Raw genomic sequence first — 26,426 nt, 5'->3', positions numbered from 1 at the left:
GTAGCAGCTCTGTCTTTATTATTCATCAGGTATCAAGATGAAGAAACCAAACTCATGCCTACTTATTCAGGATGTTAGCCCAAGTCTCATGAGATGAAAAGTCAGTTAGGGCATAACTGAAAGGGCACTGCCCCAAACTCATAAATCATTCCTAAAAAATCCTACTGCAGTTTTCTTAGGATTGCCATAAATTTTCAAGTATCAACATTACTTTTTGAGTGCAGACTACCTAAGCAAGGATCTTCTATGAAAACTGGGAGTTGTAAGTGTTGATTTTTAAATTGGTTTCCTTTGAACTTCTGGATGCACATTATTGTGTTTACAATCTTCCCCACTTGCATTGTTATGTGAAATGTTGGTAAGTTTTCTGCCAGGCTGTAATCCATACTAGCTGCCAGCCTGTAATCCGTAGTAGCTGTTCATATTTTAAAACATCTCACACTCCTGACATGTTGGGAAGTATCACAGCCCAGTATAATATTTGGCTTTCAAATTTTTGTTTTGCAACAAGAGGACCAACAGTCTAGATCGGCAAAAGCGACTTTGGTTATTAGAGTTCAGACATGAACTTGGCTTTCTAAAGCCAGAAAAATACAAGAGCCTCCTTTCATGCTCTTAATGAAATCATTAATTATGTCAGCAGCTCAAACGATACATCTCCACACACTTTACATTACTTTGCAAAAGGGTAGTCACACAGAAATCTTAGAAAAAAATATTCCTAAGTTCTAAATTCATAAAATCTAATCATAAATAGATTCTGGTTGCAGGCATTTGAACAGTCATTTTCTCTCATCCTCTTATTCTGACATACAGTGACTGAAGATTCTGTTATTGCTTGTGGAAAAAACCCCAACCAAACAAGTAAACTGAACAATATATCCATACACTGTTGCCTTGTTGCAACCTAAATGAACTTCCTGAGCCTGAAAATTGGCCATGCCTCTGATTAGCAAAGAAACATCTCAATAGACTTCTTTCTTTATAGCCAAGCATTTACTGTACCTTGCTGTGACCCTTGCTGTATTTCCTATGATTACTAAATAGCTGTTTTGATTAAATACTCAACCTGTTGACAATACTATAAATAACAATTAAACTATTTATCTTTCACGATTTAAGTAGACACAGCTTTATCTTTTAGAACAACCTCCATTACAGAAATGAGGTTTTATATATGATAAATAAAACCAGATTTCAACTGCTAAAATCAAAAGAAGTCTTGGGGGAAACTGTTTCTAATCACAGAGTTATGATAATGCTGTCTGTGCTGCAGTACACTGAGGGAGGTGGAGAACTTTTGAACTAAAGCAAAGACTGACATTCAGATTGGTTTTGTTACTCTTCCACATAAAATGCATAATTTAATTCTTTGTTCTAAAAAGGCCAACTCCACTGATACTGCTTCTTTCAGTGGGCACTCATTTGTTGTCTTTCCCACATGACTGAAAATCAAGCTTGTGTGTTCTGGGATGGCATAAAAAGAATAAAATTCATAGTAGCATGGCAGATAATTCAAAATAAACAAGGGTATATAAATAAATGAAAATTACAATCTTACTGTCATTTTGTTTATGGCTAAACACTGTATTCCTATGTCTTGTGAAACCTATAATGAAACTTTGACAAAAGAATCTGGGAAAAAAATCCCAATATTCCTTCACACAGTAGTGTTTTCATGGAAATTCATACATTGAATTTTTGAACTTAAAAGTGTGATTACATAATGTATGAAGTGTTTCCAAAAAGACCCTGGAAATAACAACAGAAATGCAGAAAAACTTTATATGTGTCCCTTTGACAGTGTTCTTAGGGATCCTTGGAGTACAGAGGCTAAATCAAGCAAGCAGCTTTAACTGGGTTTTAACAGAATGGTTTCAGGTTGGTGAACTGGTTGGTTTGGTTGTTTGGAGCAACTTGAAAGACTCAGTACCTTCCATGTGAATTACTTCAACAGGTAATGTAAAACTTCATGTGTTTCTAAAGTAACTGTGGTAGCAGAAGGTTATGACCAAACTGTACACATAAATAAAGAAATTGGGATGAACCAACTGTAGGAGGCAAACTTATTACAAAAGTGAGATATCCACAAAAGGCAATGATAAACTTGAGGGAATAAAAAAAAAAGGAGAGAAAATAATTATTTTTCATACTTGGGTGAAAGTTCAGGAAGAGGAAGACTGAAATATGCTGTGTTGTAACCCAACTGAGGTTGATTAAAGTTCATTATAAGAGTTATAGTATACAGGCAAAATGACATACCTGTGAACTTTGCAGTTGGCAAAATATTTCCATCCTACACTAGTGGGATGAAAAAAGACACAACATTGTTTTAAAAATACTGTAGTTCTTCCTGTCTTTAAGCAACTCCTACTTGACAACATTGCCATTTCTTTCTGCTCTTTAAAGGAGGTTGTGTGCCTTTTGCAACACCAAATAAACAGAAAAACAACCAACCAAAAAAAAAAAACAAACTCAAAAAAACCAAAGAGCCACCCTAAAATCTTTCTCATTAATACTATTCACAGCTGTCTCCAGTTTGACTTCTAGCCTCTTCTTTTGGCTAATGCAGCACTCAGATAAGTTTCCAACCTCTTTCTTTTGGTGAAGTCCCAAGTCTCCTCCTCTATCCACATCCTCATAAACTGCTCATTTCTTCTGTTCAGCAACATCCTGTTTAAATTTTATGTTGCACTGGGCACTGTGTTTCATTAGCTTTCTTTACTTGGTCATTTAGGACCTTTTCTAAATCATCTTTTCTCTTTTCCCCCATTTCCCTTTCTTTGGGCTTTACACTGTGCTATTTTTAACCCCTCCTTTGTGATTATGTGTTTGCATTACCATAACAGCCAAGAGCTTAACTATGAACTGAGACTGACAGTATGAGACCTAAACACAGAATGGTTATTTACTCTCAAACTACCTTTGAATGATGATACATGAAATTGCCTTCATCTAGTTCCATTCTTCATCCCATGTCTCACCTGTATAGGCTTGAACTGAAGCTTAACATGATTAGCATCTTAGCTGAGCTCCAAATCCACTCACTTTCTTTACTCTTTCTCCCTGATGATAAGAGACTTTTCAAACACACAGTCTGTTGTGTCCACACAATCTGTTGGGTTCTGAACTTCCTTTTTTGTGCATATGTGTGTGTGGGTGGAGATATTTTGATGTTTCCAACACTTGTTTTATCCTCAAATATTTGTCCTCTTTCAACATCTTCAGAAGGTGTCTTGAACATGAAAGCTTTCATCTGAGTGCTTCACCCCTGCATCTTAATCCTCAGCCATTGCAAACTGTTTGTTCAAAGAATTGCCCAAATCATCCTCTTTGTTATTTTTTTCAGCAAATTGTAATTTATACCATTTGTGGCCTTCTGCTTCCTCCCTCTTCTTTCCTGACAGCAAACAAACAAATAAAAAAACAAACAAACTCAACCTAAAACAAACAAAAAAATGCTTATATCCTTCCTTTTAGATTCTTTCACAACTGAACTTCATTTTAGCTGGCTGCTCACTTCTTCCAATATTCCCATCTTCACAGTGCTAGCAAGTCCCACTTTTCCTGCCTGTTCATCCACATTTACCTCAAAGTCCCCTGTGCTTTCTCTCCTTGTATCCCTTATACCATTAAGTTGTTTTATTACACTCCTGAAGCTTTATCTTCTTTGATTTGTAGACAGCAGGCTGGACTGATACAAAGCTAAACTGAAATGGATTTGGATTTATTGTTACCCCACTTGCCCTCTCCCTATTTGCTTATTTGGTTTCTCTGTTGCAATTTGTCCTTAAACTGGATTGTAAATGCAGAGGCTATTTTTGTACCACAGGAATCTCCAGCACCAAGTGGAGCGGAGCCCTTTGGCTCATTCGCAGCTTGAAGATGTTCTCTATTGTGCTAAAGCTCCATAGAATATCCATGGGATCTCGGAGGCCCCAGCACTTGGCAATACTTAACCCAACTGTCTCAGTTCAGCCTTTGTGTGTTGATGAGAAAGGCCCAAAATTTAACAAAGATGTTGTTTTGTGCATTCTTACATATGCTTTTTTCTTTTTTTGTCAGTAAGTGTATTTTGAGGCATAACAAGTAAACAGCCTACACAAGCCTGAACCTGAAGCTGAGCACCTGCAACTCAAATAAGATCATCATTGTTTGAGTAAGGTTTAAATAATTTAGTACAAATTGGCTTTCCTATAGGTGTTGACAAGCACATCATCACTACTTACTAATGAGTGCAGGATTCCAGAGGTCTGCACAGATACCACACTCCTACTCAAACTGCGCATGTGTCCCTCAAAACAAAGTATTTCACAAACAAGCACCTGGAGACCTTGATTAAAAAACACCTGCTCTGAAGCTGTTGGGAAGACAGATTGCACAGTGTGCAGGTGGCCTTCACAGCATGGGTTGTTGATATTTCTGATATCTGTAGTCACTGAAATAAAGCTTGCTTCTCTTCCTCCCACACACAGACCCAACCCTTTATGCTGGTTACTTAATGAAAGAGTTTATGACTGTGCCCTCAAAGAGGTGGTTGAGGGACGGTCTGACACAGCTTGACAGTGACTGCAATGACAGAAGGGATAAGTCTAACAAACCCTGCCTTTGTGACAGGACAGGCTGTAGTTATTACTGATTGTCTTTTGGCCTGATATTGCTAAAATAGTGATATTCAGTGAAAAGAAGACAAGGGCATGCTGGGGATAATTTGTGATAAGCAACCATCTGGTAAGCTTCACCACCTGTTGCACAATTTTTGCCTATTCATGCCTGTGACTCCATGCATTGTTATTAAAAACCCATATAGATGTAATCAGGTCTGACATCCCCCCTGAGTTCTGCAAGCTCTTTATTCAAATGGGATCCCTCAAATTTAATGTCAGTTTTTTCTGGTCCACTGTTCCTGGTACAAGGTTGTCATAGGAGTTTCAGTTCTGTTCAATGATGGGAAATAATAAAGTGAGGAAGAGCTCTGTCAGGTCTGGGTACATGTGGGGAATTTTTGCCATGACTTGTGTCTGAAAGATTCTCTGAAAAGGACTGGAATAGCCACATGCCCTGAGTAACTTAACTGTTTATGGGATGCCCAGGAGCCTTTCCTGTCTGTGTGTATACCTAATTTCAAAACTGATACATCACTCAAGCAGAAGCAAGAAACTTACCACATTTCCATGCCCAGCTATTGGCCCTTTCCCAAAGGCAACATCAAGGAGGCACTTTTTTTTTTACTTCAGGCCTGCTTGTCCTGCTGCAGAGACAAGGCTTATTCAAGATGGTAATTCAAGTTAATCAGACAGCAAGTGCAAAACTTAAACAGGATGGGAAAACCACTTATTTTTTTCCAGCCTGGTAGCCTGCAAAGCAATGGAGAAATTGAAGTATTTTCAATACAACAAAAGCCAATCCCTTGCTCTTATTCTAATCTACAGGTTGAAGTGATGACTACAGCCTCCTAAAGTCAAGGCTGTGTATTACAACCTGGGATCTCAGTCCTGCCAGCACAGCAACCTACACATCCTTCCTGGAGCTGTCCTCAGCCTGCACTAAGTACAGATTGCTTTGTTTTCACATGCCTTATGACTAAAGAGGCCACCCCTGAGTCATATGGGCTGCTCTCAGAAAACTCCCATGTGTCATTCCCTCAGGTATCTCAGGAGCTCAGAAGATGGAGTGATTTCAATAAGAGCAGCGTAACCCAGGAACTCTGACTGTCAGCGTCCAGTCCTGCCCAGAGCCAAAACTCTTCCATCACCCACAGACACTGAAATTGCTTCAAGCATCTGGCAGAAATAAAGTAGTCAATATTCTTAAGAAACAAAAACCAGCTTTTAGAGAACACCATTTATAGGTCAGATCAAACACATAGAGTAATATTTCTTGTTTTAAGAGAGATGAAATCAGGAGGTGAAGGAACAATTAACTTAATTTCACTGTAAGCCAAGTTGTTATAAGAAACAGTTTCATCATCTTGGGCTGCACAAATAATATCAAATAACTTTCATAGTTTACCTTATTTATTTCCTCAGGTTAATTGAATTTCACATTTGATAATCTAGTCAATTTAGAACCCTAAACTGCAAGGGTTAATTGAAACTGCTAAAATATATGCTTGCTCACATCTCCTGCTGTACAAGCTTATTATGCATTGTGTCATGGGCAACTCTACAAGCTACATTTCACTATGCATGGCCTGATTAAAGCAAGTCAGGTGGTCATTCCACTTCGTTTATTGCAGCTGAAGATTCATAACCTATGGGACATCATGTCTGGAAAAGAAACCACACTGCGAGATTAGAGAACATTCAAAATTTGGAGACGGGTTGGCTGTATAAGATGCTGACCATCATCCAAATAAAGTGAATGAAGAAAACCAGTTTGGCTCCAGTGAGAGCTGGACTGGATTCCGTGACTTCTGGGAAGAGCTTAAAGATCCAGTTTGTTCATTGGGAATTAGGGATATGAAAATGGATAACTAATGTGGTATGAAAGATGAGAATACAGGATCATTTTACTTGCATAGCAACAAAGGAAGGAGCAAAGCACATCTGAGCCAAAGCACAGGATGAATGTAACACTTCCAGTCATCTCTACTTTTTAAAACAAACAGCAAGAAGCAGCAAAGTTCCTGGAAGGCAGACTGGAGATTATAAAAAATAATTAGATTAACAAAAAAAGCATAAAACAAAGATATGTATTTCAGAAATGTTAGCAAACGCAGACTGTGATCATGGTAGAGCATCTTATGGTACCTTGCTGCCCAGAATCACCGGCGTGACTTCAAACTTCACATGAACAGGTTCTTTCCATCAGCCTAGGTGGGAAAAGGCAGCCTGTCTTCTGAGCTGGGGAGTAAAATGAGACTAAATATGATCCTAAATGCAACTTTCTCTTGTGTTCCATAAGCTAGAAAAATATAAAAGATCAAACAAAACTATATCGAAGGAAAGCCTACCTTAACTGTACCAGCCCCCATGTGCCTGTGGGGAAGGACAGAATCCCCCTTTTTTCAAATAATCTGCAAACCTAAAGCTAAAGAAAGTGTGTCTTAACCACGCTATCCCTGTGTGCCACAAGAGAAGGAAACTCCTTCCTTTTTCCTAGCTCACCTCTTCTTTTCACAACTTGCAATTCCCTTCCATTGTTGTATCATGGCTGCCTGGACTTCTCCTTGTTTAATCAAGGCTGCTCAGAATAACTGTTAGATGGGAATTTTTCCTTAACTAAACATTCATTTTTCACCCATTGGAAAATATCAATTCATCACAAATGTAATTGGAAAAGTTTTTAGATATGGGATGGGGTGGAACTGAAAGAAACCAACAGTCTGGGGATTAAGACTCTGAATCAGAGAAGGGAAGGACTTGAACTCTGGTGTCCCACATCCCCGATGAGTACATTAACCACTAAGCTGTTCCAAGGCAGGAGGTGAGTCTGTCTCCTTTCAGAAGAGTGTCTAAAGGGCTGGGTTTTGTTCCAACATAGTGCAAAAACAAATTGCAAACCTTCCCCTGTCACATTCCCCCAACTCTTTAAATTGAATTCTTGTTCTCCAGCCAGCCTGGCTTGGTAATAGTTTTGTGTAAGTTAAATAGACCAGACACACTGCTTCCTGTTGGTATTTCATAGATATTCAATACATGTCCCCAACCCCCCCACCCCACCCTCCCCCAAAAAGCAAAAAGAAGGAAAAAAAAAGAAAAGAAGATCAAAATAAAGTTCAATCTATGTTAAGAGATATTTAAAGCTAAAGACAAGATCAAGATCAGACCTAGAGAGGCAGTGTAAGAGCTCAGGGTTTCAGAGCACTAAACGAAAATACAAGTGCCATCAAAAGCATGGCGACTGTTAGCAGTCCGAGTGCCATGAACATTTGGAAAGGGAGTGTGTTTGCAAGTCTCCCTTCAGCGGGGCTCTAAAACAGCTGCCTGTTTCTTTCAGGTTTCCTCCTTACAAGTTAGGAGTGAAGCGGAGGTTCTGTGGTAGAAACTGCACAGGTGGGATGGATGGCTGTGCCTTTGGAGAAGGGAGGGTCAGGAGCGGGGACTCCTTACCCAGCCGGAGCCGGAGCGGCGGCTCCCCGCGGGTGCCGTGTCCGTGTCCGCGGGCAGGTGTCCGGCGGTGCCGGGCGGAGCGGAGCGGCAGCCGGGGCCGCTCCACCATGGACAGCTCACTCGGGCTGCCCGGCCCCGCCGCCGCTGGAGCCCGGCCACGCTCCGTCGGCCGCGGGGTGACAGCGCGGCACCGCCGGGCTGCGCGGAGCCGGGACAGCCTGACTCTCTGCCCTCAAATCTGAAAATTATTCCTTTCGGTGTCTACTGGATTCTAGGAACCAGACAGATTTGGCTAAACTCTCAGCTCCACAGAGCTTTTCTTTCTTTCTCTCTCTCTTTTTTTCCCTCTTTTTTTGCTCCCCCCCGCCCTTTCTCGAGTGCATTAAATTAAATGCATATTGTCTAAATAAACGGCGCATTGTGTTAATAGCTGAGCTGGGGGAAATCTGGATGTTCCTCGGGTGGGAGAGGCGGGTCTGCTGAGCCACTCTGTCGTTTAATAAAGGAGATTAGTGTGTACAGATGGAGTGCCACGGAACGTCTGGGTCTTGCTGATGGGGAGGGAAAAAACGGGTTTCTTCTTCTCCCCGAGCAATCTTTTCACTCAATAAGAAGATTGCACCACGTCCGACGTGGACTATAAAGTTTCTCATCCCTGATGGCCACCGGAGAGTCAGAGGAGAGCAAAGCAACCCTTATGAGAACTGGGGACAGGGGGAGTGCAGCAGGGCTAGGTTGTGAGTAAGAATAAGTGCTAGAAAGTCTGTCTCACTGTACAAGCAATCGTGTCTCCTACCAGTTGCACAGCAGCTTTGCCCTCAGGCTCACCCAGGGAGCCTTGGGAAAACTCTCGGGCTTCGCACCCCGCCTGCAGAGAGCTGCGCTCCCTGGCTTTGAACCTTGCTGGATCAGAGGAGTTGTGTAAGTCTCAGAGGATTTCTGGTCCTCGTAGGAGGAGTCCAGCAATCACTGATGTGCCGCTCCCTTCCCTTCCCCGCCAGAGTCTCCAGCAGTCAGCACGACTGTGTTTTTTTTTTTTTGCCGAACACCATTTTTTCCGCCCTGGGAAGACTGAGGAGGTTAAACTCCCCGTCTGAACCGAAGCCCTGGACGAGTGCAACTGAGGTTATAGAAATCCGGGAGGGGAAATGACGAAAATGCTTTATTGTGAATAAAACAAGAGGGAGGAGGGAGAGGCGGAACTTCAGAGGTGAAGGATGGGAAGTTTGCAGAGCTGAGGATTTAGCCCGTCTCTAAGCACCGGGTGGGTGTTTAGTCATTATTTCCCTGTCTCCCCGAGGCTGCAGTGGCATCTCTTCCGCAAGTAGCTGAACCTGTCCCACTTGTTGACTTTTGTTTCAAGGGAACGCTTCACTCCTAAAAGTCTTTCTAGGGGGTGCCCGGTCACACACCCGCCCGCAGCCCCTGGCCCTATTCCTCGCTCGGGAATTGCGTGCCAAACCTGGAACAGGGACTTATCTTCCTAGCCAAACACCCAGGTCCACTTTCCTAGTAGGAAAGCTGATTTATGCCTGTTTATACGTATGGAAAAAGAGGCAGAAGCCAAGGGCGGCATCCCTCCAAAATTTCATTGTCTTTGAGGTGGAAAGAAGGGAGAAAGTGGAGGCACAAAACCTAAAATGATAAGGTTTGCCTTGTCGCGGCAGAGAAGGCTTGGCCAGAAAGGCAAACGCAGGGTTTTGCCTCACCTCCCCACAACTAAAGCCTTTTTCAGGTCCAACAAAACGACCGGTTCCCTCCGTGCGTCCCGGCTGGGTAAACAACCAGCCGCCGCAAGTTCCTCGCCTTGGAAAGCATCCCTGCCGTAACCGAGGCCCCAGCAGGTGAAACCCGAGCAGAAGTGTGGCTTTACCCTACTCCGAGGCACAGGGCCAGCCGTGCCCGTGGGTGCCCCATGCGCGGAGCGATGCTTTCATGCAGGTGTGGGGATGGGAATCACGCCAAAGACATCGCTCCATCGGTCTTTGGTCTTTCCTCTCGTCCAACCTCATCTTCTCTCACCCCTCCGAGGCCAGGGGACACCCGGAGCTGCCAGGGCGGAGCGGCGGGGCTGGTGGGGCGAGATGCTGCTGCAGGTGGCGGCGAACCCGTCCCTGCAGCCGCTGAGCCGGCTGCGCATCTCCCGCCGCATCCGGGGCGCCGTCCTGCGGGGAAGAGAGGGTTTAAACCCCAAGTGAGGAGATTTTTCTTCCCATTCTGCCACGGAGGAAGGTTCAGGCTTGCGGTGAGACTTGATACCAGGAGTTTACTCACGAGTGAAGCATTTGTGTAGGTGTCAGGTGAAAAAGCGCTGCACAGGTTGTTGCAGATGACAGCCTTCAGCGGGGGGCGGGGTACAGAGGGCGCATCGTTGAGTGGTACCATAGTAAAGTCTCCTAAACAGGTTTGGCACTGTTTAGTTCCTGCTGTATTAGCAAAGCCATAGTTGGGGATTTTTTTCCTTCTCTCCCCCCCTCCCGCCATCCCCCTCCCCCCTCGCCTTTTTTTTTTCCCCAAGCCCACTGAGGCAGAGATGAGGCAAACTCAGCCATAGGAAGGTACTCAGTGATGTCACAAGATTAGTCTTTTCAATAAAAGCAATGGAGAAGGGTCTCCCTCACTATATATATTAGGAGAAGCTTCTGTTCTTCATAATAAAAAGAGCAGCAAGGGGGAAGAGCACCTGCTTTGACACCCTTTATTCTGCCCTAACCTGCTGCAGGCAGAATTAAAGCACTGTAGGGCTGGATTTATTTTGAAAAGTATTGCCTTTTTTTTCCATTTAACTTTTTTCCCCTCACACTTTTTCTTAAGCATAGAGCATAGTCTTGGAAGCGACTGCTGAGAAGATCAACCCCTGTTGGCCAGGGTGATCTCTGAGAGGCACAGACAGCTGTATCTCAAGGAAAAGGTGAAGTAAGGAATTGTGAAGAAACTTCCGTATTCTGAGTTTATAAAGGCTATTTATTTTACTGAGTCTGTAAGGGTTGGTGTGTTTTGGTTTTTGGAGGGTTTATTTTTAATTTTTAATTTCTGTGGGGAAAGTAAATTCTAAAAATATTTGATGGACGTTTTACCTTTAAAAGAGCAATAGACCTATGAGTGTGTGTGGGCTGTTTTCAAGGGTTCTCACAATTATTTTTAATTACTCGAAAGGGCAGTGTAAATCAAAAAAGCCTATTAGCTATACATTTTAATTTATTCCCTACCAGGTGTTCCGGGAATTTATTTACAGCATAAAAGATTTAATATTTTCACCATGATTTCTATTTTAGACCTTATGTTGTCAGTTTTATTTGCTTGTGCGGTACGGTATTTGGCTAAGGACCTGGGCTTTAAAATTGTGGCAGCGTCATTTAACATAAAATAACCTGCAGGTAGAAAAATTCTTTACTTTGCACTCAGACTTTCTTCAGAGAGCCTTTCTTAATTCGGGAAAAGGATGAGAAGGGGCAACCAGCCGGCACGCCTCAGTGTTTTGTTGCGGCTTGTGAGGGTGTTGGGAAAGCATTCCCTGTAAATCAGGCTGTCAACGGCAGCAACCAGAGACCCCTCTGCGCCTGGGGGCACCGGTGGTGCCCGCGGGAACGTGTCTCGGGGAGGTTTCCGCGGACGCGGAAGCTGCGCCGTCGCGGAAGGCTGAGGGGTCCCGGGATACTGCCGGGACAGAGTCGGTGTCCCCAGGTGTTCGCTGGCACGGCGTGCGGAGTCCGGCCCCTGCCGTCGAACTGGAGGAGATCGGCGTGCAGGGTATTTCAGTTTGGAAGAGCTGCTGAGGGATGAGGGCAAGGGGCGCTCCAATTCCCCCCCGGCTCTCTCCCGGTACCTGAATAGTAAGAGCCGGGGGCAACTTGCTCAAACAGGCTGGAGAAAGGGGAGGATTGTGTCACCTTCGGTTTTTATATAAGTGTTTTCCTGTGATGGAAAAATTTGGTCCCTCCGTCGGGGGAGGGGGGGGCTGCCGGCAGTGGGTCCCCGGTGGGGTGCGGGGAGCGACCGGCCGCCCTCCCGCCGCTCCGAGCACCGCTCTCCCCTCAGCCCCGCGGCGCTCCTGCCTCGCAACCTGACACAGAGAGTTTGCAACGCCCTGGCTGGGCTGAAGGAGGGCGAAGTGGAAGAAGAAGGAGGGAGAGGAGGAGAAAACTTTCCACTAGTTTGCTCTTTTGGCCAGGAGTGCCTGTGTTCATAGACTGCGAGTCCTTCCCCCAGCCCTCCCCCTTAGTCCCCGCACCCCTCACTAGCGTACAATTAGCATCATTAGCAATCGACCCTCCAACTAATAGGGGAACGACGACGAACGACGGTAGGTGCGTGAAAGGAAAGGCGGCAACAGCTCCGGGCTGGGGTTTGGGACTTGAGCTAAAAAGTGCCCCCACCGACGGCGGGATCGCCCTGTTACGGCACGGGAGGCGCTGACCTGGGGATAAACACCAAAAGGGAGAGTTGGAAGGGGTGAGAGCTAGAGGGAGAGAGAGGAGCTGCAGAAGATGCGAAGAGCTTGGCCAGAGTCCTTAAGGTCCGCTGCGTGCATGTGCTGTCGGGTGTTTCCCTTTCTTCGCTCCTTTTTGATTCCGGTCCCGGGAAGCGCTCATTTCTTGTCTCCGTTTTGGCTGTGGGTATCCCGCCTGGGCTCTCGCTCTCTCCGCACATGTTGCTAGGGCGCCATCTCTTTGCAAAACCCTCCGTCCGCCCGCCGATCTCCCAGAGGCTGCCTCGGAGCGTGTGAACATCGCAGGCTTCAGCCCGGTCCAACCTGCCTAACCAAGCATGCTTCCCAGCCCCTAAGCCTCCCCAGGCTACCGCTCCTCTCAGACCTCTCGGGCTCTCCAGCTAGGCTTGAGTTCCGTTTTCTTGTCAGAGTTGGTAGACCAAACTTTCCGGAAGCTGAGGACGTGAACCTGACCCCGTTTTATTTTTTTTTCAGAGATATATTGGAAGACAGATGTATAGGTACATCCCCAGCCTCAGTCTGTGTGTGTGTTTGTGTGTGTCCACAAATGTGTTTACAGAGAAGTGGGCAGCTGAGCTAACTTATGGGAATCTTTTCTTATCTGCAGATAGGGCTTCTCCTGTAACATAAAGACCTGAGAGGGTGGCTTAGCGGACTAGAATTGAACACGGCTCAGGGAGTCAAATGTACTCGCTCTCTAACCCTCTTCAAATGTGAGCTAGATGCTTTTAAAACTAATACTGAGAAAGATCTTGCCTGCGGGCAGCGAGACAGAGAAAGAGGGAGGGAGGGAGCGAGGGAGGGAGGGAGGGAGAAGCAGACAGCGAGGGAGAGAGACAGAGCGAAGTTTGGAAGGAGTGAGCGGAGAGCTCAGAAAGTTTGTTTTTCCTTCCGAGACTCGGAGCCGGTAGAGAAGCGGGGACTGCTTGAGGGCGGCGCTGGCGCATGAGTCCCTCGGGATTGATCTCCCTTTCCTTGCAGGTTTTAAGCCCCGGAGGATACAATGTTCGCTAAACTCTTCCAGCAGTGGAGTTTCGCAGTGTTTCTGCTGAGTTACTCTGTGCCCTCTTACGGGAGATCAGTGGAGGGGATCAGCCGCAGACTGTGAGTTTCTCTTTTTTTTTTTTTTTTTTCCCCTTTTATTCTCCCTGACTGCGGTGGCGGCGCGGGTGGGGAGGGAGGTGGCCGAGCCCCCCAGGGTACAGCGGCGGGAGCAGCCCGGGACGATCCTCAGCCTCCAGTAGCGCTCCCGGCGCTGCTCCGGGTTACCTGCTTCAAGTGCTCATTGGCGATGCCTCGACGTTAAGCAGGGGGATTTGGGGCAGGGAAAGGGTGTTTTGCAGCTGTCCGACCTTACAAAGCTTTGGAGAAGGAGATGTGGAAGCGGAGGGTCTCCCCTTCCGAGGGGAGCAGCAGCTCAGCTTCGTGCTTGTTGTGCTGTTGTCCGCGCAGCTTTCGGCGTCCTGGGATGATCCTTGTAGGGAGCATCCCGGTTTACCAGACTGCTGTATGTTACGCTAAATAACGTATACTTCTTCGGCACTGGCATGGAGCCAATATCGATAAGGGGAGGGGAGTCACACAGGAGTGAGGGCTATCATGGCACTGAAGTGCTGAACAATTTCTTTGGATTTCTGCCACTTCAAAAAAGAAAAAAATCCAAAGGGAGTCCAATATCTTACTTGGAGGCAGAAGAATATTTTTTGATAAATGATAGCGTAACTTAAGACAGTCTGTTCAGGAAATGACCTTTTTGCTCCTTCCAAAATAATCAGCATGGTTTATACTAATACACATACGCAAAGTGCAGGAGAAGCCATTGGGCTGATGTAGAAGCAGCTGTCTTACACATCTAACTCGCTGGCTTTCTCTGGACTTGCATCAGATTTTCTAAGGAAGAAACACCTCGGTTGTACTGTGGAGGGCTGTATTGTTACTCAGTTCAAAAGGAAGCCAAGTTGGAGAAAGAGCATTGGAAAATCCGATCACAACTTACAGGGAAACATGACACAGCAAACACTTTCAGATGGGTTTCCTTGTCAGTGTTTCATTACGTACATAAGGACAAGATCTCCAAATAGCACTTCCTCTGCTGTTTAAGGAAAAAAAAAAAAAAAGAAAAGAAGCCTAACTAAAAATCTTCCAGGTGAAGTGACTTCAGACACACCTAAAGTTTGGCACCAGGCAGACAGCTATTACAAATCTCCTATAGCAAATTGTGTAGAACATGTTATTGCTGATAATGTTACAGTGTATTATTCTCAGTCCATTAATGCTTAACTGTTTTGTACTCCTGCAAGCTATTATTGAACTATTTCTTTCATTTGAGACGATTTTCTACTCTGGGTACAGAGGAACTAAACTTTAGTTTCAGAAATAAAAGAAAATAATTGAAGTGCAGTCCAATGCTGTTATTTTCTTGGATAGGAAACTCTCAATTGGATATAAGCCAAATTTAGCTGTTTTCTAGAAAAATAAAAGAGATTTCCTAAAAAATACTCTTTCTTATTTTGAAGTTAGAAATGTTGTAACACTTATTTTTAAAGGTCAAGATTAGAGGTCTTTCTAAAATCCCCTATCTGTCATGACAGGGGGAAGAAAAGTGGAAACTAACTGGTGAAAATGCATGTCTAAGCTCCCTCTTTGCTATGGCATGTAAAACACACACAAGAAACCAGTTAGCTGTCAGTTAGTGGCATTCACGTAGTTTTGTTTGTGGGCACAGCACAAACACAGACACCACACTCAAACATGTGTCCTGTTTTAATATCACCACAAACCATTCCTAGAGTTAATGGTTATTAACTCACTTAAGCCTGGAGGTATTTTTTTTCAGTCAAAGGTTTAAACAAGTAATGGATGAAAATACTAAAGCACATTATTATAGACATGCAAAAATAATCAAAATTACATAGGCCTGGTACTACAGACTTTATTGAGGCAAATCTCCCATGGAAAGCAATAGCAAATCGTCCCAAGAAAATATTTCCAGACATATTATTTGTTATAGGAATGCTTTAGCTGCTAAAGAGGCTGTAAAGTCTCTAAGTGAAATTAGATATTTTTATCAGCGTGCCCAGACATTGCAGCATCATGTCCCCAGATCTGTTCAAAATAGTTTTCCTAACCCTGAGATAGGTTAAGCAGATTTCACTCCCTTTGGAGTCAGTGGCAAGGGCACTCAGTCTTCAAAATCCAGACAGAGAGCTGACTGAACCCTCTCCAGTTATTGTGATCAGACCTAACATGGACAGTCAAGGATAATAACAGTTAAATAAGAGCAACTCTATGGACAGAAAGTTGTTGCTTGAAGAATGTTGCCTTTTAGTAATGCTAGATATCTTGGGGGAAAAAATGGAGGAATTTGACAGAACAGGACGGCTTATCTGGAAGTACATGAAGTCAGGATAGTCACAAGTCATGGTTTTCTACTGTTTTCCCCATGATGAGACATTATGTCTCATTTGTACATAGTGTGCTTGGATAGAGTAATTAGTTTGGATGCTCTGGTCAAATACAAACCATCAACATCCTTCTCTCAAAAAGTGCCTGCCACATGTAAGCTTAGCATTTACTGCACTTGGCTTGGGCACAGACTCCCTTTCCTTGGATGAGAAGTGAATTTTATAGAAGGATGGAAGGGACCTCTAGTGGGTCATCTTAACCCTAACAGCCAAATATTTTTTTTTATATCATAGCCAATATGTGAATACAATCATTCAGGTTTTCACTGCCTTCCTACACTGTATATGTGGGTGAGATATTGTTGATATCTCCATCTTACATCAGTCTCCTTGGGCAAGTATTTCTCCATGATTTACAAACATAGGAGTTGTTTGAATAACTGAGGCAGAAGGAGGCAGAAGGTCAAAGAGATATGTATCTACCACATCTTCTGTGTTTCAAGGAGATTTTTGATCTAGAGCATACAAAGGAAGCTGGTAGGCAAAATGTAATCCTTAAGTCTGGCTGAGTAATAAAAGTCATGTGAAATGTAACACTACGTAATGTTAAACAATCATCTGGAATAACAGAATGTTATTTGGGGCCAGACTTGATGCTAAATATCATACAGACATTTAAACAGAAAGTCACCCTCTTTGGCACACTAACCTCTCACATATCAATCCCTTTATTATTTTGAAAATGCACACTCACTCAAGATGTAGATCTTGTAATGCTCTGTGACTGGCTTATGTGTACTGGAACCAGATATTTAGTTTTCAGTTCTGTAAGATGGAATAGGTTTTCAATCAAGAGGCCTTTAATAACAGGATTTAAAGATTCAAGATTTTGTCACAGTGGGTAAACTGACCAAATACACATTACAGGATTAAGGCAGCTTTAGGTTGTCTGTCGTAGAAGGAATTATCCTTGGTAGCTTACAAGAGGCGGTAGGAAAGCTTTGCTCATCACATGAGACATACTGTTTTAGACTCAGTAAAGCACTGAGATTTTGTATGCTTTCTATAAACTAGAAGAGTAAAAGGAGAACTGCATTTCTCATGTAAATTTCCTGGGAAAATAGATTACTGAAGTTAGGAATATAACATGAGCCACACTGGACAACTTGACAAGCAGCACAGAGGTACACCAATCAGAGGAGTCCAAGGTGCAAGTTTTATAATTGTACTTGCCAATCAGACTGACCTTAATGAGAAGTTTGTTAGAGATGGCTATTGGAGAGCTTCAATGGTCAAAAGAATTCTTCTGGGGGAGATCATGATCTTCTGTTAATCGTCACAGCTGCCCTGAAGAGAAAGAGAAATATGAGTTCAACTTAGTATTATCACATTGCAGTTTTGCTTAGGGTTATTGAGTTGAAGAGCATGAAATATATGCCTTAAAGACTGAAGTCATTCCAAACTGATTTTGACAGTTAAACCACTGACAATGTTTGATTACATGTGTGTTCACAAACCTCAGTATATCTAGACCTGATTTTGAGCAAGATTTTGATAGTCATTTTCTAGTCTCCTGTGGAACAGGGGAAAGCTGCTGCTTGAATTTTTCACTGAGTAATACAGAGGTAGTGTCACTGAAGCCCATCACTTGAAGACAATACTCAAATAGTGCAGTCAAAGACAAAGGGTCAAGGGAATGCTCTTAAACCAATGCTACTTGATGTTACCAATTTCAAATAGCTCCATTGTTGATCAAAGAATTTGGCTAAAGGGACTGAGAAAGAGAAACTCCAGAACACACCCAAGCATTTTGAAACCTGGTAGCATAGCAGGAAAATGAGGTATAGGATGGAAAGAAGGAATATTTACTCACAATTGTCTTCTTCCCATTCTCCCACATGCAGAAACAACCTCTTATCCAACTAACTGACCAAAAGATTATAGGATAGGGAAGGCCGTGAATGGATTTTCTTTGGCCAGTAAGAATCCAGTTACATGCAGTACCCTGGTGCAAGAGGATAGAATACATAGCCAATCTCTGCATGCTGAAGAAGGGCAATTGGAAGGATAAATTGTATGACAGCATTCATGGGAACCCAGCTAAAATCCCAGATTGTGCTCTTTCTGAGGTCCACAGTGTAGCTGTGCATCTATTCCACATCAAGGAAAAGGCATGTATTTTCTCACAGTTATTTATTATCCAGGTGCCACTTATATCTTCTTTCCTCAGATGTTTAATACATTCTTTGCCAGTACAACATCTCTAAAAGACAAATAGCTAGTCATCTCCCAATTCCTCGAAAACAAGACTGAGCTCAGTGTACTAAAAGGTCATGATGAACTCTGGAAAAACCACTCAAACAAACCAGGATGCTCTTGAAGAGCTCCTGAAGAGGGCCAGCAAAAAACTTGAACAGCACAGCAGACAAGAAATTTGGCCCCAAAAGTTCAAGCTTGAAGCAATACTAGGAAGGCACCTCAACCCAGAATTAGACACAAGTGGCCAAAGAGAGATATCAGCAGGAGTGGCTGAGGCTCATCTGGCGATGCTCTGCTGCCACTCTGGATAGCTCATTATGGACTGAAGTGCCCAAGCTTTAGGCACCTCAATTTGAATATTTTTCCATTAGCTTCTGCAATTGCACTTCTTTAAATTTAGACCTGAAATGCACTTTTGTGTATTTGTTTATGTTTTTAAAGTACATAAGTGAGCAGAAGAAAATTATTAGAATGATGTATAAACACTGCTTCTGGCTCCAGGACAAGTACTTGTTATTCCCTCTCTTGCTTGACTGCAGTGCTCCATTATCCAATCCTTTAGTTTTTCTGCCTCTGACAACTGCCTTCCTGCTTTTACTGCCTGAAGTGTGATATATTAAGAGTCATAGTGCTTTCCTAGAACAGAGCAGTGACTAATCCAACTCCAGGTCCAGTGGTGTGTGATCAGTCAGCTGAGAATTATTACCCGCTTAGGTCTTTCCCTTCTCTGTAGGGAGCAGCTACTCTGAGAAGCAGGACTTGCTCCAGCAGTCTGACTTAATGGGATGTTTCCAAGGCCGAGAGCTGGTACACAGTCCACTGTGGCCACCATGGCCAGAGATGAGAGCAGCTCTGCCAAGTACTGGGTAATAACCAAATCCTAAACATTTTTTCCCCTCCTCTTTTCTCTTCCTTTAGCAAACGAGCTGTATCAGAGCACCAGCTATTGCATGACAAGGGGAAGTCAATCCAAGATTTACGAAGAAGAATATTCCTTCAAAATTTAATTGAAGGTGTCAACACTGCAGAAATCCGTGCAACATCTGAGGTGTCACCTAACCCTAAGCCTGCTACCAACACGAAAAACTACCCTGTCCGATTTGGTAGTGAAGATGAGGGCAGATACCTAACTCAGGAGACAAACAAATCACAGACCTACAAGGAGCAGCCTCTGAAGGCGTCAGGGAAAAAGAAGAAAGCAAAGCCTGGAAAACGTAAGGAACAAGAGAAAAAAAAGAGGCGAACCCGCTCAGCTTGGCTAAATTCTGGCATCTATGGAGACGTCGTGACCGAGAGTCCACTCTTGGACAACTCTGTTACTACACATAATCACACTTTAAGGTAATTCTGTTCTATCCTTTTGGGGAACATAACATATATTTACTGAAATTGTTATCCTTTGGTAAGACTGGCCAAGGCCTCACTCAAACCTGGAGTTAACAGCAGGTCTTTATACTCATAACTAGGGGTAGCAGCGCACAGACTCTAGGGGTTTCCTTAAGGTAATTGCCCCTTCCACTTTGCAGGATGACAAAGCCTTTCTTTCCTATGACACAACTCAAGTAAACCACTTTATGCCCAAATGTGCTTCCAGAAGCCAAGTAGTAAGCGCAGTTATTTCTGCAAAAAGAAAGCACCTCACAGCCATTACAATTTCCTTTCCTGTTTTAACTGTAGTGTCTCTCACATCATATCTTAGTCCCACACTTGGGCCTCAGCAGATTGAAAGCTTTGACTTTTATTTAGGGCTTTGCATCTACAAAACGGCAACGTTTTCTTTCTTCCCTCTCAACACCTTTCCTTTTTGGCAGCTTTCCTACCCTTACTTTACAGTTTTTCATTTTACTGTTTAACCTTAGGGGAGAACAAGGAAAATTTCTCTCTTAGCAATATCTGCAAACAACGTAGACCAGCCTTTCACCATAAACTTTTCCCTGCCATTAGGACTTTTTAATTCAGCTCCATCTTTTTGTTAGCTTGTGAAACAATTACATTGCTGCTGAAAAACCTTTAGCATTGCTCTGGGAGAGAGATGTGCTTCCCTCATGTATGGCAATGAAGGGTTTTCAGGGCAGTGTGGGCTGGAGATATCAGCCTACGTGACTCACCCACTCACAGTCATCTCAGCTTAAGTGGACATTTGCAGAAAAACCAAGGCGTCCACTCCTCAGTTCTCCTCAAATGTTTGCATTTACAACAGCAAAACCCGCACCCTTTTCTCTCCTCCTCCCCTTCACTTTGGCAGAATAGAGACATAAGAGAAATGCCACTTGCTCACAGTAAATCTGTTGAAAAGAGACACCAGCTGTGGGATTTACTTAAATCCGGGTTTGGGTTAAGCTTTACAGGCCACAGTTTGCAATGTGCTCCATTGCCTCAACTCTTGCTGGCATCTACAGCAGTTATTGGAATTTAGGGCTCAGTATCCCGGACCATAAACCACTTGGCAGGGCTGGAGCAGGTAGAAGTGAAATAAGAGGGGCTGGCTTGTCTCAGCACCTTAGGGAAGACACAATTCAGGACTCTGCACAGGAGATGCCTGACATTTCAATGGATGTCAAGGAACTGCGTTGGCCAGTGAATAACACCTGTCTCCAACACATAGAAATCTTGGATGTAGGGGAAAAGCATCCCAGGGAATTTCAACTGTTACTTCTTTTTCTTACTATGTTGTCTTTGGTTGTATATCCAATGGGATATATGAAAGAGCTGCAGGTATGGTACAACCCCGTTGATTTTCCTAGTTCAGCCTTTCTGTTTGAAGAACAGTTGAGTGGCTGAAGGCTCTCAGTGGAGCCCAGGCTGCTGAAGACAGTCCAGCTTTACTTTAGTGATATTACCATCTAAAATGCAGTATTTCTTCAGGCTAAGAAACAGATCCCTTAAAGAACCTATACTTTAGATACTTAAGATGATTAAACAAGAAGAATCCCTTAAACAAGGAAAACAGAATTCTTCCTTCACAAGAGCATAATATATTGATTTAGCCCCTAAGAAACTGTTAGGTTTTAGTTATGCCAGTAAGGTGGCAAAAGACACAATTTCTGGACTTTAAATGAAATCAAGTCCTAACTTCCTGACAGGTTTTTTTTAGTTGGGGGAGTCAGGTTCAATGCAGTTGTCTAAGCAGTTGTTGGCTCAATACAGTTTAGAAGGAGGGATGGCCATATCTGAGTGAGGTTGACTCCTCAGGTGAATCAGGAACTTCTATCCTACCTGCTGGGGGCAGGGAAGCAGTGTGTGGAGGCAAGATTTCCATATGCTCCACCAGTAGAAGCTGTTTTTGTAGCATCCTTATGACCAACTGCAGCTTAGGAGCAGCATCATTACTTTACAGAGAGGAAGTGGATATGCATAATGCAGCAGGGTAAATGTCAAGGAAATGCTAAGATAAACTTTAAGTGTCCTTTTCACTGTATCTCTGTGCTTCTTTTCTGCTCAACACCCCAAATTAAAATCCTCAAGCCAATTCTCTCAGCTCAATCTTGATAACAAAATTATGGGTTTAGGTCAGAGAAAAAAGGACAAAAATAATGTCATCCCTAGATCGTTTGACTTTCTACAATAAGTATCTTATAAAAGAAGCCAGTCTTGCAAAATCTGGAACAAAATAACAGAAGGCATCTTGTAAGTTATCATTAGTACAAAGCCCATTGTTAAGATGTGGCTTAGCTTAAATTCTGAAACAAAGGCTAAAATCCAGGCCAAATCAAAAATGTCACTTTCTTAGAAATAGGCCTGAGCAGTGCAGACACATGTCCATGCATAGCCCTGCTGTGTGAATTTTGTGCCATTGTTATATATACTGTAATACAACCTGAATGCATCCTAATATCACTGGTTGATTATTATGGAGCTCCATGCTGGAATTTCCATTCCAGGCACTTCAAAATTATTTCTCATGGACATTCCATCTATACTTTCATTTCAATTCAATTAAGTTGTCCTTACCTAATTTCCTAAGAAATCTTTCAAATGAATAAACTTCCCATTGTTAAGTGGAGTCTCTCTTTCAATGTGCCCATTAAAAAAACCCCTCTTAAACTCTCCAGGATTTGATTTAATTTGTGTCTCACACCCACACACTTCTACCATGTGGAATGCTACCCACAGCTCTTGGTGATCCGTCCTGCAGCAGAGTGAATCCCACTCCATCCTATGGCTTCACATTCCACACTATAGCTGTTTCCCAGGGAACCATTAAAAAAAGATATGCTGTTCCCAGGGATAGGAGGGAAGCCCCCCCAACCCTTCAGCATTTCCTGCAGCACCACTAAGCAACTTAATTTTACAGTTTAAGTAATATGCTGACTGGATAGCAGCAGGCTCTGCTTTTGTTCTCATGCCTTCATAAGGAAATCAGGACTAGAGAACTCACCCCAGACTGCCAGCATCCCTTAGAAAACTCCCAAGTGTTAGGACTGTATGCAGCTGATGGTTTCAGCTTGGACTGAATGCAACAGGAGTTTGAACTTAACATGGCAAGGTGCTCATTTTCTTTTAGGATCAAGCTCTTTGGCTCACAGAGAGAAAGTTCTAGAATTACAGCCATTTCACTCATCCAAGCACTCAAAGACACACCCTGTCAAGGGTCTGTTCACTGCAAGACCTGAGCAGCCTTTCCTGCATATACTGGAGTGCGTGACACCACAGAAATTTATAGGTCCTTGTCTAAGAGCTGGTCTATCAGTGAGAAAAAGAGACCAAATAAAGCCCATGGCACCGTTTTAATCATGCCCAAGCCTGGCATCACACCCAAGCATTTAACATAGCAGGGGCAGGATTGCCACAGACTTTCTTTTTCTTATCTTCAAAATCAATTTCTCTTTTCTCCAGCTGTGGGGTTTTTTTTCTTTTTTAGCACTTGCCATATTTATCATAGGGTGATACAATTCTTCTACCTGTAGAACTTAGGAATCTTCTGGAATAAGGTTCTAAAGAAAACTCCTTCTGTTTCTCTGGATGTGCAGTACAGTGCAATAGATGGGCTCAGTGTTGTGACCAGCTGTAGGTCATCATACTGCCAGATGTAGTAGATATAGTAGAGGTCTTGAAAAGGTATCTACAGCTGTAACATTGTTAAACAGGCCCTATTACTGCAAATGTTTACTAGAAGGCATATCTGTGGCACTCATGCTATTAATTTTATGTACATGCATTTGAAGTGAAACTTAATTTTTCTCTTTTCTGTGCTCTTTGCAGGAGGCGCTGACATTTTCAGCAAGAGATTTTTGGAAGACATATTGCAGTATTCTGTAATAGTGAACATATGGGAAGTACTAAAATATTTATTACCTGTAAATATTGTAAATGCTCAGAATAAAACCTTTTCCCCCCATTGCTCTCTGAAACTGCACATTTGGTTATTGTGAATTTTCCTTTTTTTTTTCCTTTTTTTTTTTTTTTTTTTTTGGTAAGGCTAAGACAATTATTATTGTCACATTTACCATAATTTATTTTGTTGACTGGTGTATTTATTTTGTGAACGTATCTTGGTGCTGCTGACTTTCTATATTTTTTTGTAACATAATGCACTTTAGATATACATATTGAGTACATTAATAACTGACATAAAATGTTCCTGTTTTGTGGTTGATTTCAATGAATGCCTACATGCAATTGTTCAAACTGATTTTCCTTTGTGCATGTATAATAGCAGTATTTTAAAATTTGTAAAGAATGTCTAATAAAATATAATCTAATTAAATCATGACTCAGGAGGAAAATGCGTCCTTTAGGAATTTCAAGAGCAGGAACACTTTTTTTTATTTATTACATTTGAAAATAATTTTAAATTTAATGTGTTTACATTGGTTTAAACTCCCACATTTTCACATTAGCTTTTACTTAAAAATCACTCAAAACATATTTTGTTCCAGTGCTCTATTTCAAGTCAGCTGAACAACCTGGGGGTACAGCCATATAGCTCACATGCAGTCGCAGGGAGAGCAGATTCCCAACCTTTCCAGTCCCCAGCCCTGCAAAAGCTGAACTTTCCAAATTCCAGCTCCTGAAAAGCTGCCCCAGGGAATGCATCACTTACTGCCTTCTTGGAAGGTGCTCACAGGTCACACTCCATAGCCTTGTTCAAAGCCAGACAGATGCTCAGTGTCCTCGGCTCCCAACATCTCTGCTCAAAGGTGCAAATATCTGCTCCATGAGTAGAGTCTCAGCTCTGCATGCTTTGCATCACCTCATGTTAATGTGAGGAGGGGGAAAAGACCTGTTTGCTGGGTGAATATATAAATGAAATAAAAATGGGAACTGCAGTAGGTGACACATCCTGAGGTACTGTTGCATTGCTTGAATAACTTTTCCCCTCTCCCACCACAAGGCTTCACGTGGCTCTGTTTCCAAAAACATCTGCATTAATTTTACTTCTGCCTTATACCCAGAGATAGCAGCTAAGGGACAGACCACCTTCAGTACTTCATGGCCACTGGTTGAAGAAAATGAGAAAAAAATTACGATCTATCACATTTTGTAAAGTGGACATATGAGCTCTGTTTCTTAATCCCTTTCACTACCACACACATGTTAATCACAGCAGCTGCTGTGGGGGCAACCTGAATAAAGGAGATTGTTTCACGGAGATATCTGTACTTTGCAAAACTCTACAAAATTTCCTCTGTCTCACTGCTTAACACCAGCAACACCAGAAAAATGCAGGCATGGAAAAACAAATTACAAATCCTGGGAATTTTAAGATAGTTCTTGTAATTGTTGCTCTATTCTGTAGTTGCCAAACTTTTCTTTTTTTATTCTTCTTTCCTTTTTTTTAAGTGCCATCTTTTCGCATTGCCAAAGTACAGCCATCAAGTAATATAAACCAGATGTATTTCTGCTCTCTACCCAATCTTGCCGAAAACTACCTCCAAGAAAGTACTGAAAGCAAGAAAACTTGAGAAAAAATTACCCATCCTTCCCAATCTACTTCTCTAAAGTGTGGAATTCAACGCTTCATTATGTCCAGTTAATTACTACAGCCACAAAGCACATGCACACTCTTTCCTTTTCAGGTGAAAAATATTATACATGATGGAGCATAACACTACAGAAAAAAGGCATAGTTCTTGAACATTTTCAACTTGGCCTCCTTGCACATCCTGCCTATTTATAGTTTCCAGCTAATGCTTGGATTTATACAACTGAAGTTAACTGTAATATATTCAGAAGACTATTTTGTATCTCAGGATTACCAGCTGGAACTAAAACTGAAAGCTGTGGTGGGCAGAGGCAATTTATCTTCATCAGAAGGGATGATCCTTGGCAGACAGGGGGCCCAAAGAGCATAAAACAAAACCATACACCCAAATGCTTAACCTTGGCTCCATAGAACTGGCTTCCCTGTAAGAGAAAAACTGATTTTTGAGTGTCTCTGGTCTCCCCTCTATCTTTTACTGCCCACTAAGTACTTGTAATTTTTTTTTTTAGTTTCCACATATAAAATTTACAATTGTAGAGCATTTAAACAATAAACCTGTCTTTTTCTTAAAGATCTTTATACAGACCTTATGAAAGCTTTCTTGTAGTTCACAGACTCTGGTTTGAAAGTCACTGCTGCAGATTCCACAAAGCTGAATGCAAGTTTTCTGAGCTCTCAGCTTTGCAGGAAAACAAATCTTGAAGATCTCCATTTCTGAGACAAACTAGAGAAGCTTTGCCTTCCTAACTGTGGAGGGCTAAAGTCTTCCAGAGATTTCAGTTTGTCAGGCAGTTCAACCCAAGTGGTTCAAGTACTCTCCAAGACCCTTGCAGTAATTCAGATTTATCCAGATATTTTCTGATGTACATGATATCAAAAGTTAGAGAAAAAAATAGAACTTCAATACTTCATTGTATGACCTCTTGAAGGACTGTACTTGTACATTCATGCCCTTTCAGCTGTGTGTCTCCCATCCCCAGGAGTACTCCTTTCCTCCTCTTTGGCCAGCTAATCCCAGACCTCACCTCACCCACATCAGTTTCCTTCACCAATCTCCTGTCTCAGCAAGTCCTTTCTCCACATCCCAGCCCACAGTCACTGATCTTGTGCTTCTCCAAGTCCTTCATCACAGATTTTCTGCTGATGGGTTGTGTTCTGCCCTCAGCAGCCTCACCAGGTTCATCCTGCTCTCTGCTTACCTGCTCGCAGGAAACCCAACCAGAACAGAGCAGAGAGGCTTCCTCCTCACTGTTGCTTTACATTGCCCTATCCCAGGGCCTTTTCCCAGTCACCGGGACAGACAGGAGTTGTGGGAAAGGTCTTCCTTTGCCTTC

General features: G+C 42.9%; 1 protein-coding gene and 1 long non-coding RNA gene across 8 annotated transcripts; one reads left to right on the top strand and one right to left on the bottom strand.

Moving 5' to 3' along the window:
* Positions 1–9,200: 9,200 nt before the first annotated feature.
* On the bottom strand, positions 9,201–10,383 carry LOC139670144 (uncharacterized). Its single transcript, XR_011697409.1, has 2 exons — positions 10,329–10,383; positions 9,201–10,219 (listed from the first exon to the last, which is right to left on the bottom strand). It is a non-coding gene; the product is annotated as an uncharacterized lncRNA (long non-coding RNA).
* On the top strand, positions 10,140–23,847 carry PTHLH (parathyroid hormone like hormone). Of its 7 annotated transcripts, none has more exons than XM_071551445.1 (5): positions 10,140–10,343; positions 10,869–10,965; positions 13,486–13,608; positions 19,086–19,508; positions 23,370–23,847. In XM_071551445.1, exons 3-5 carry the CDS (start codon positions 13,508–13,510, stop codon positions 23,377–23,379), a joined length of 534 nt encoding a protein of 177 aa, XP_071407546.1. In that variant the 5' UTR covers positions 10,140–10,343; positions 10,869–10,965; positions 13,486–13,507; the 3' UTR covers positions 23,380–23,847. The 7 variants fall into 7 exon arrangements, with proteins under 7 accessions (XP_071407546.1, XP_071407548.1, XP_071407545.1 ...); XM_071551447.1 differs by lacking the exons at positions 10,140–10,343; positions 10,869–10,965 and adding exons at positions 11,476–12,357; positions 12,979–13,004; XM_071551444.1 differs by lacking the exons at positions 10,140–10,343; positions 10,869–10,965 and adding an exon at positions 11,477–12,357.
* Positions 23,848–26,426: the final 2,579 nt, after the last annotated feature.

The sequence above is a fragment of the Pithys albifrons genome, chromosome 3 (genome assembly GCF_047495875.1).
Source record: "Pithys albifrons albifrons isolate INPA30051 chromosome 3, PitAlb_v1, whole genome shotgun sequence".
Lineage (NCBI taxonomy): Eukaryota > Metazoa > Chordata > Aves > Passeriformes > Thamnophilidae > Pithys > Pithys albifrons.
This window is presented reverse-complemented; position numbering and strand designations above follow the sequence as displayed.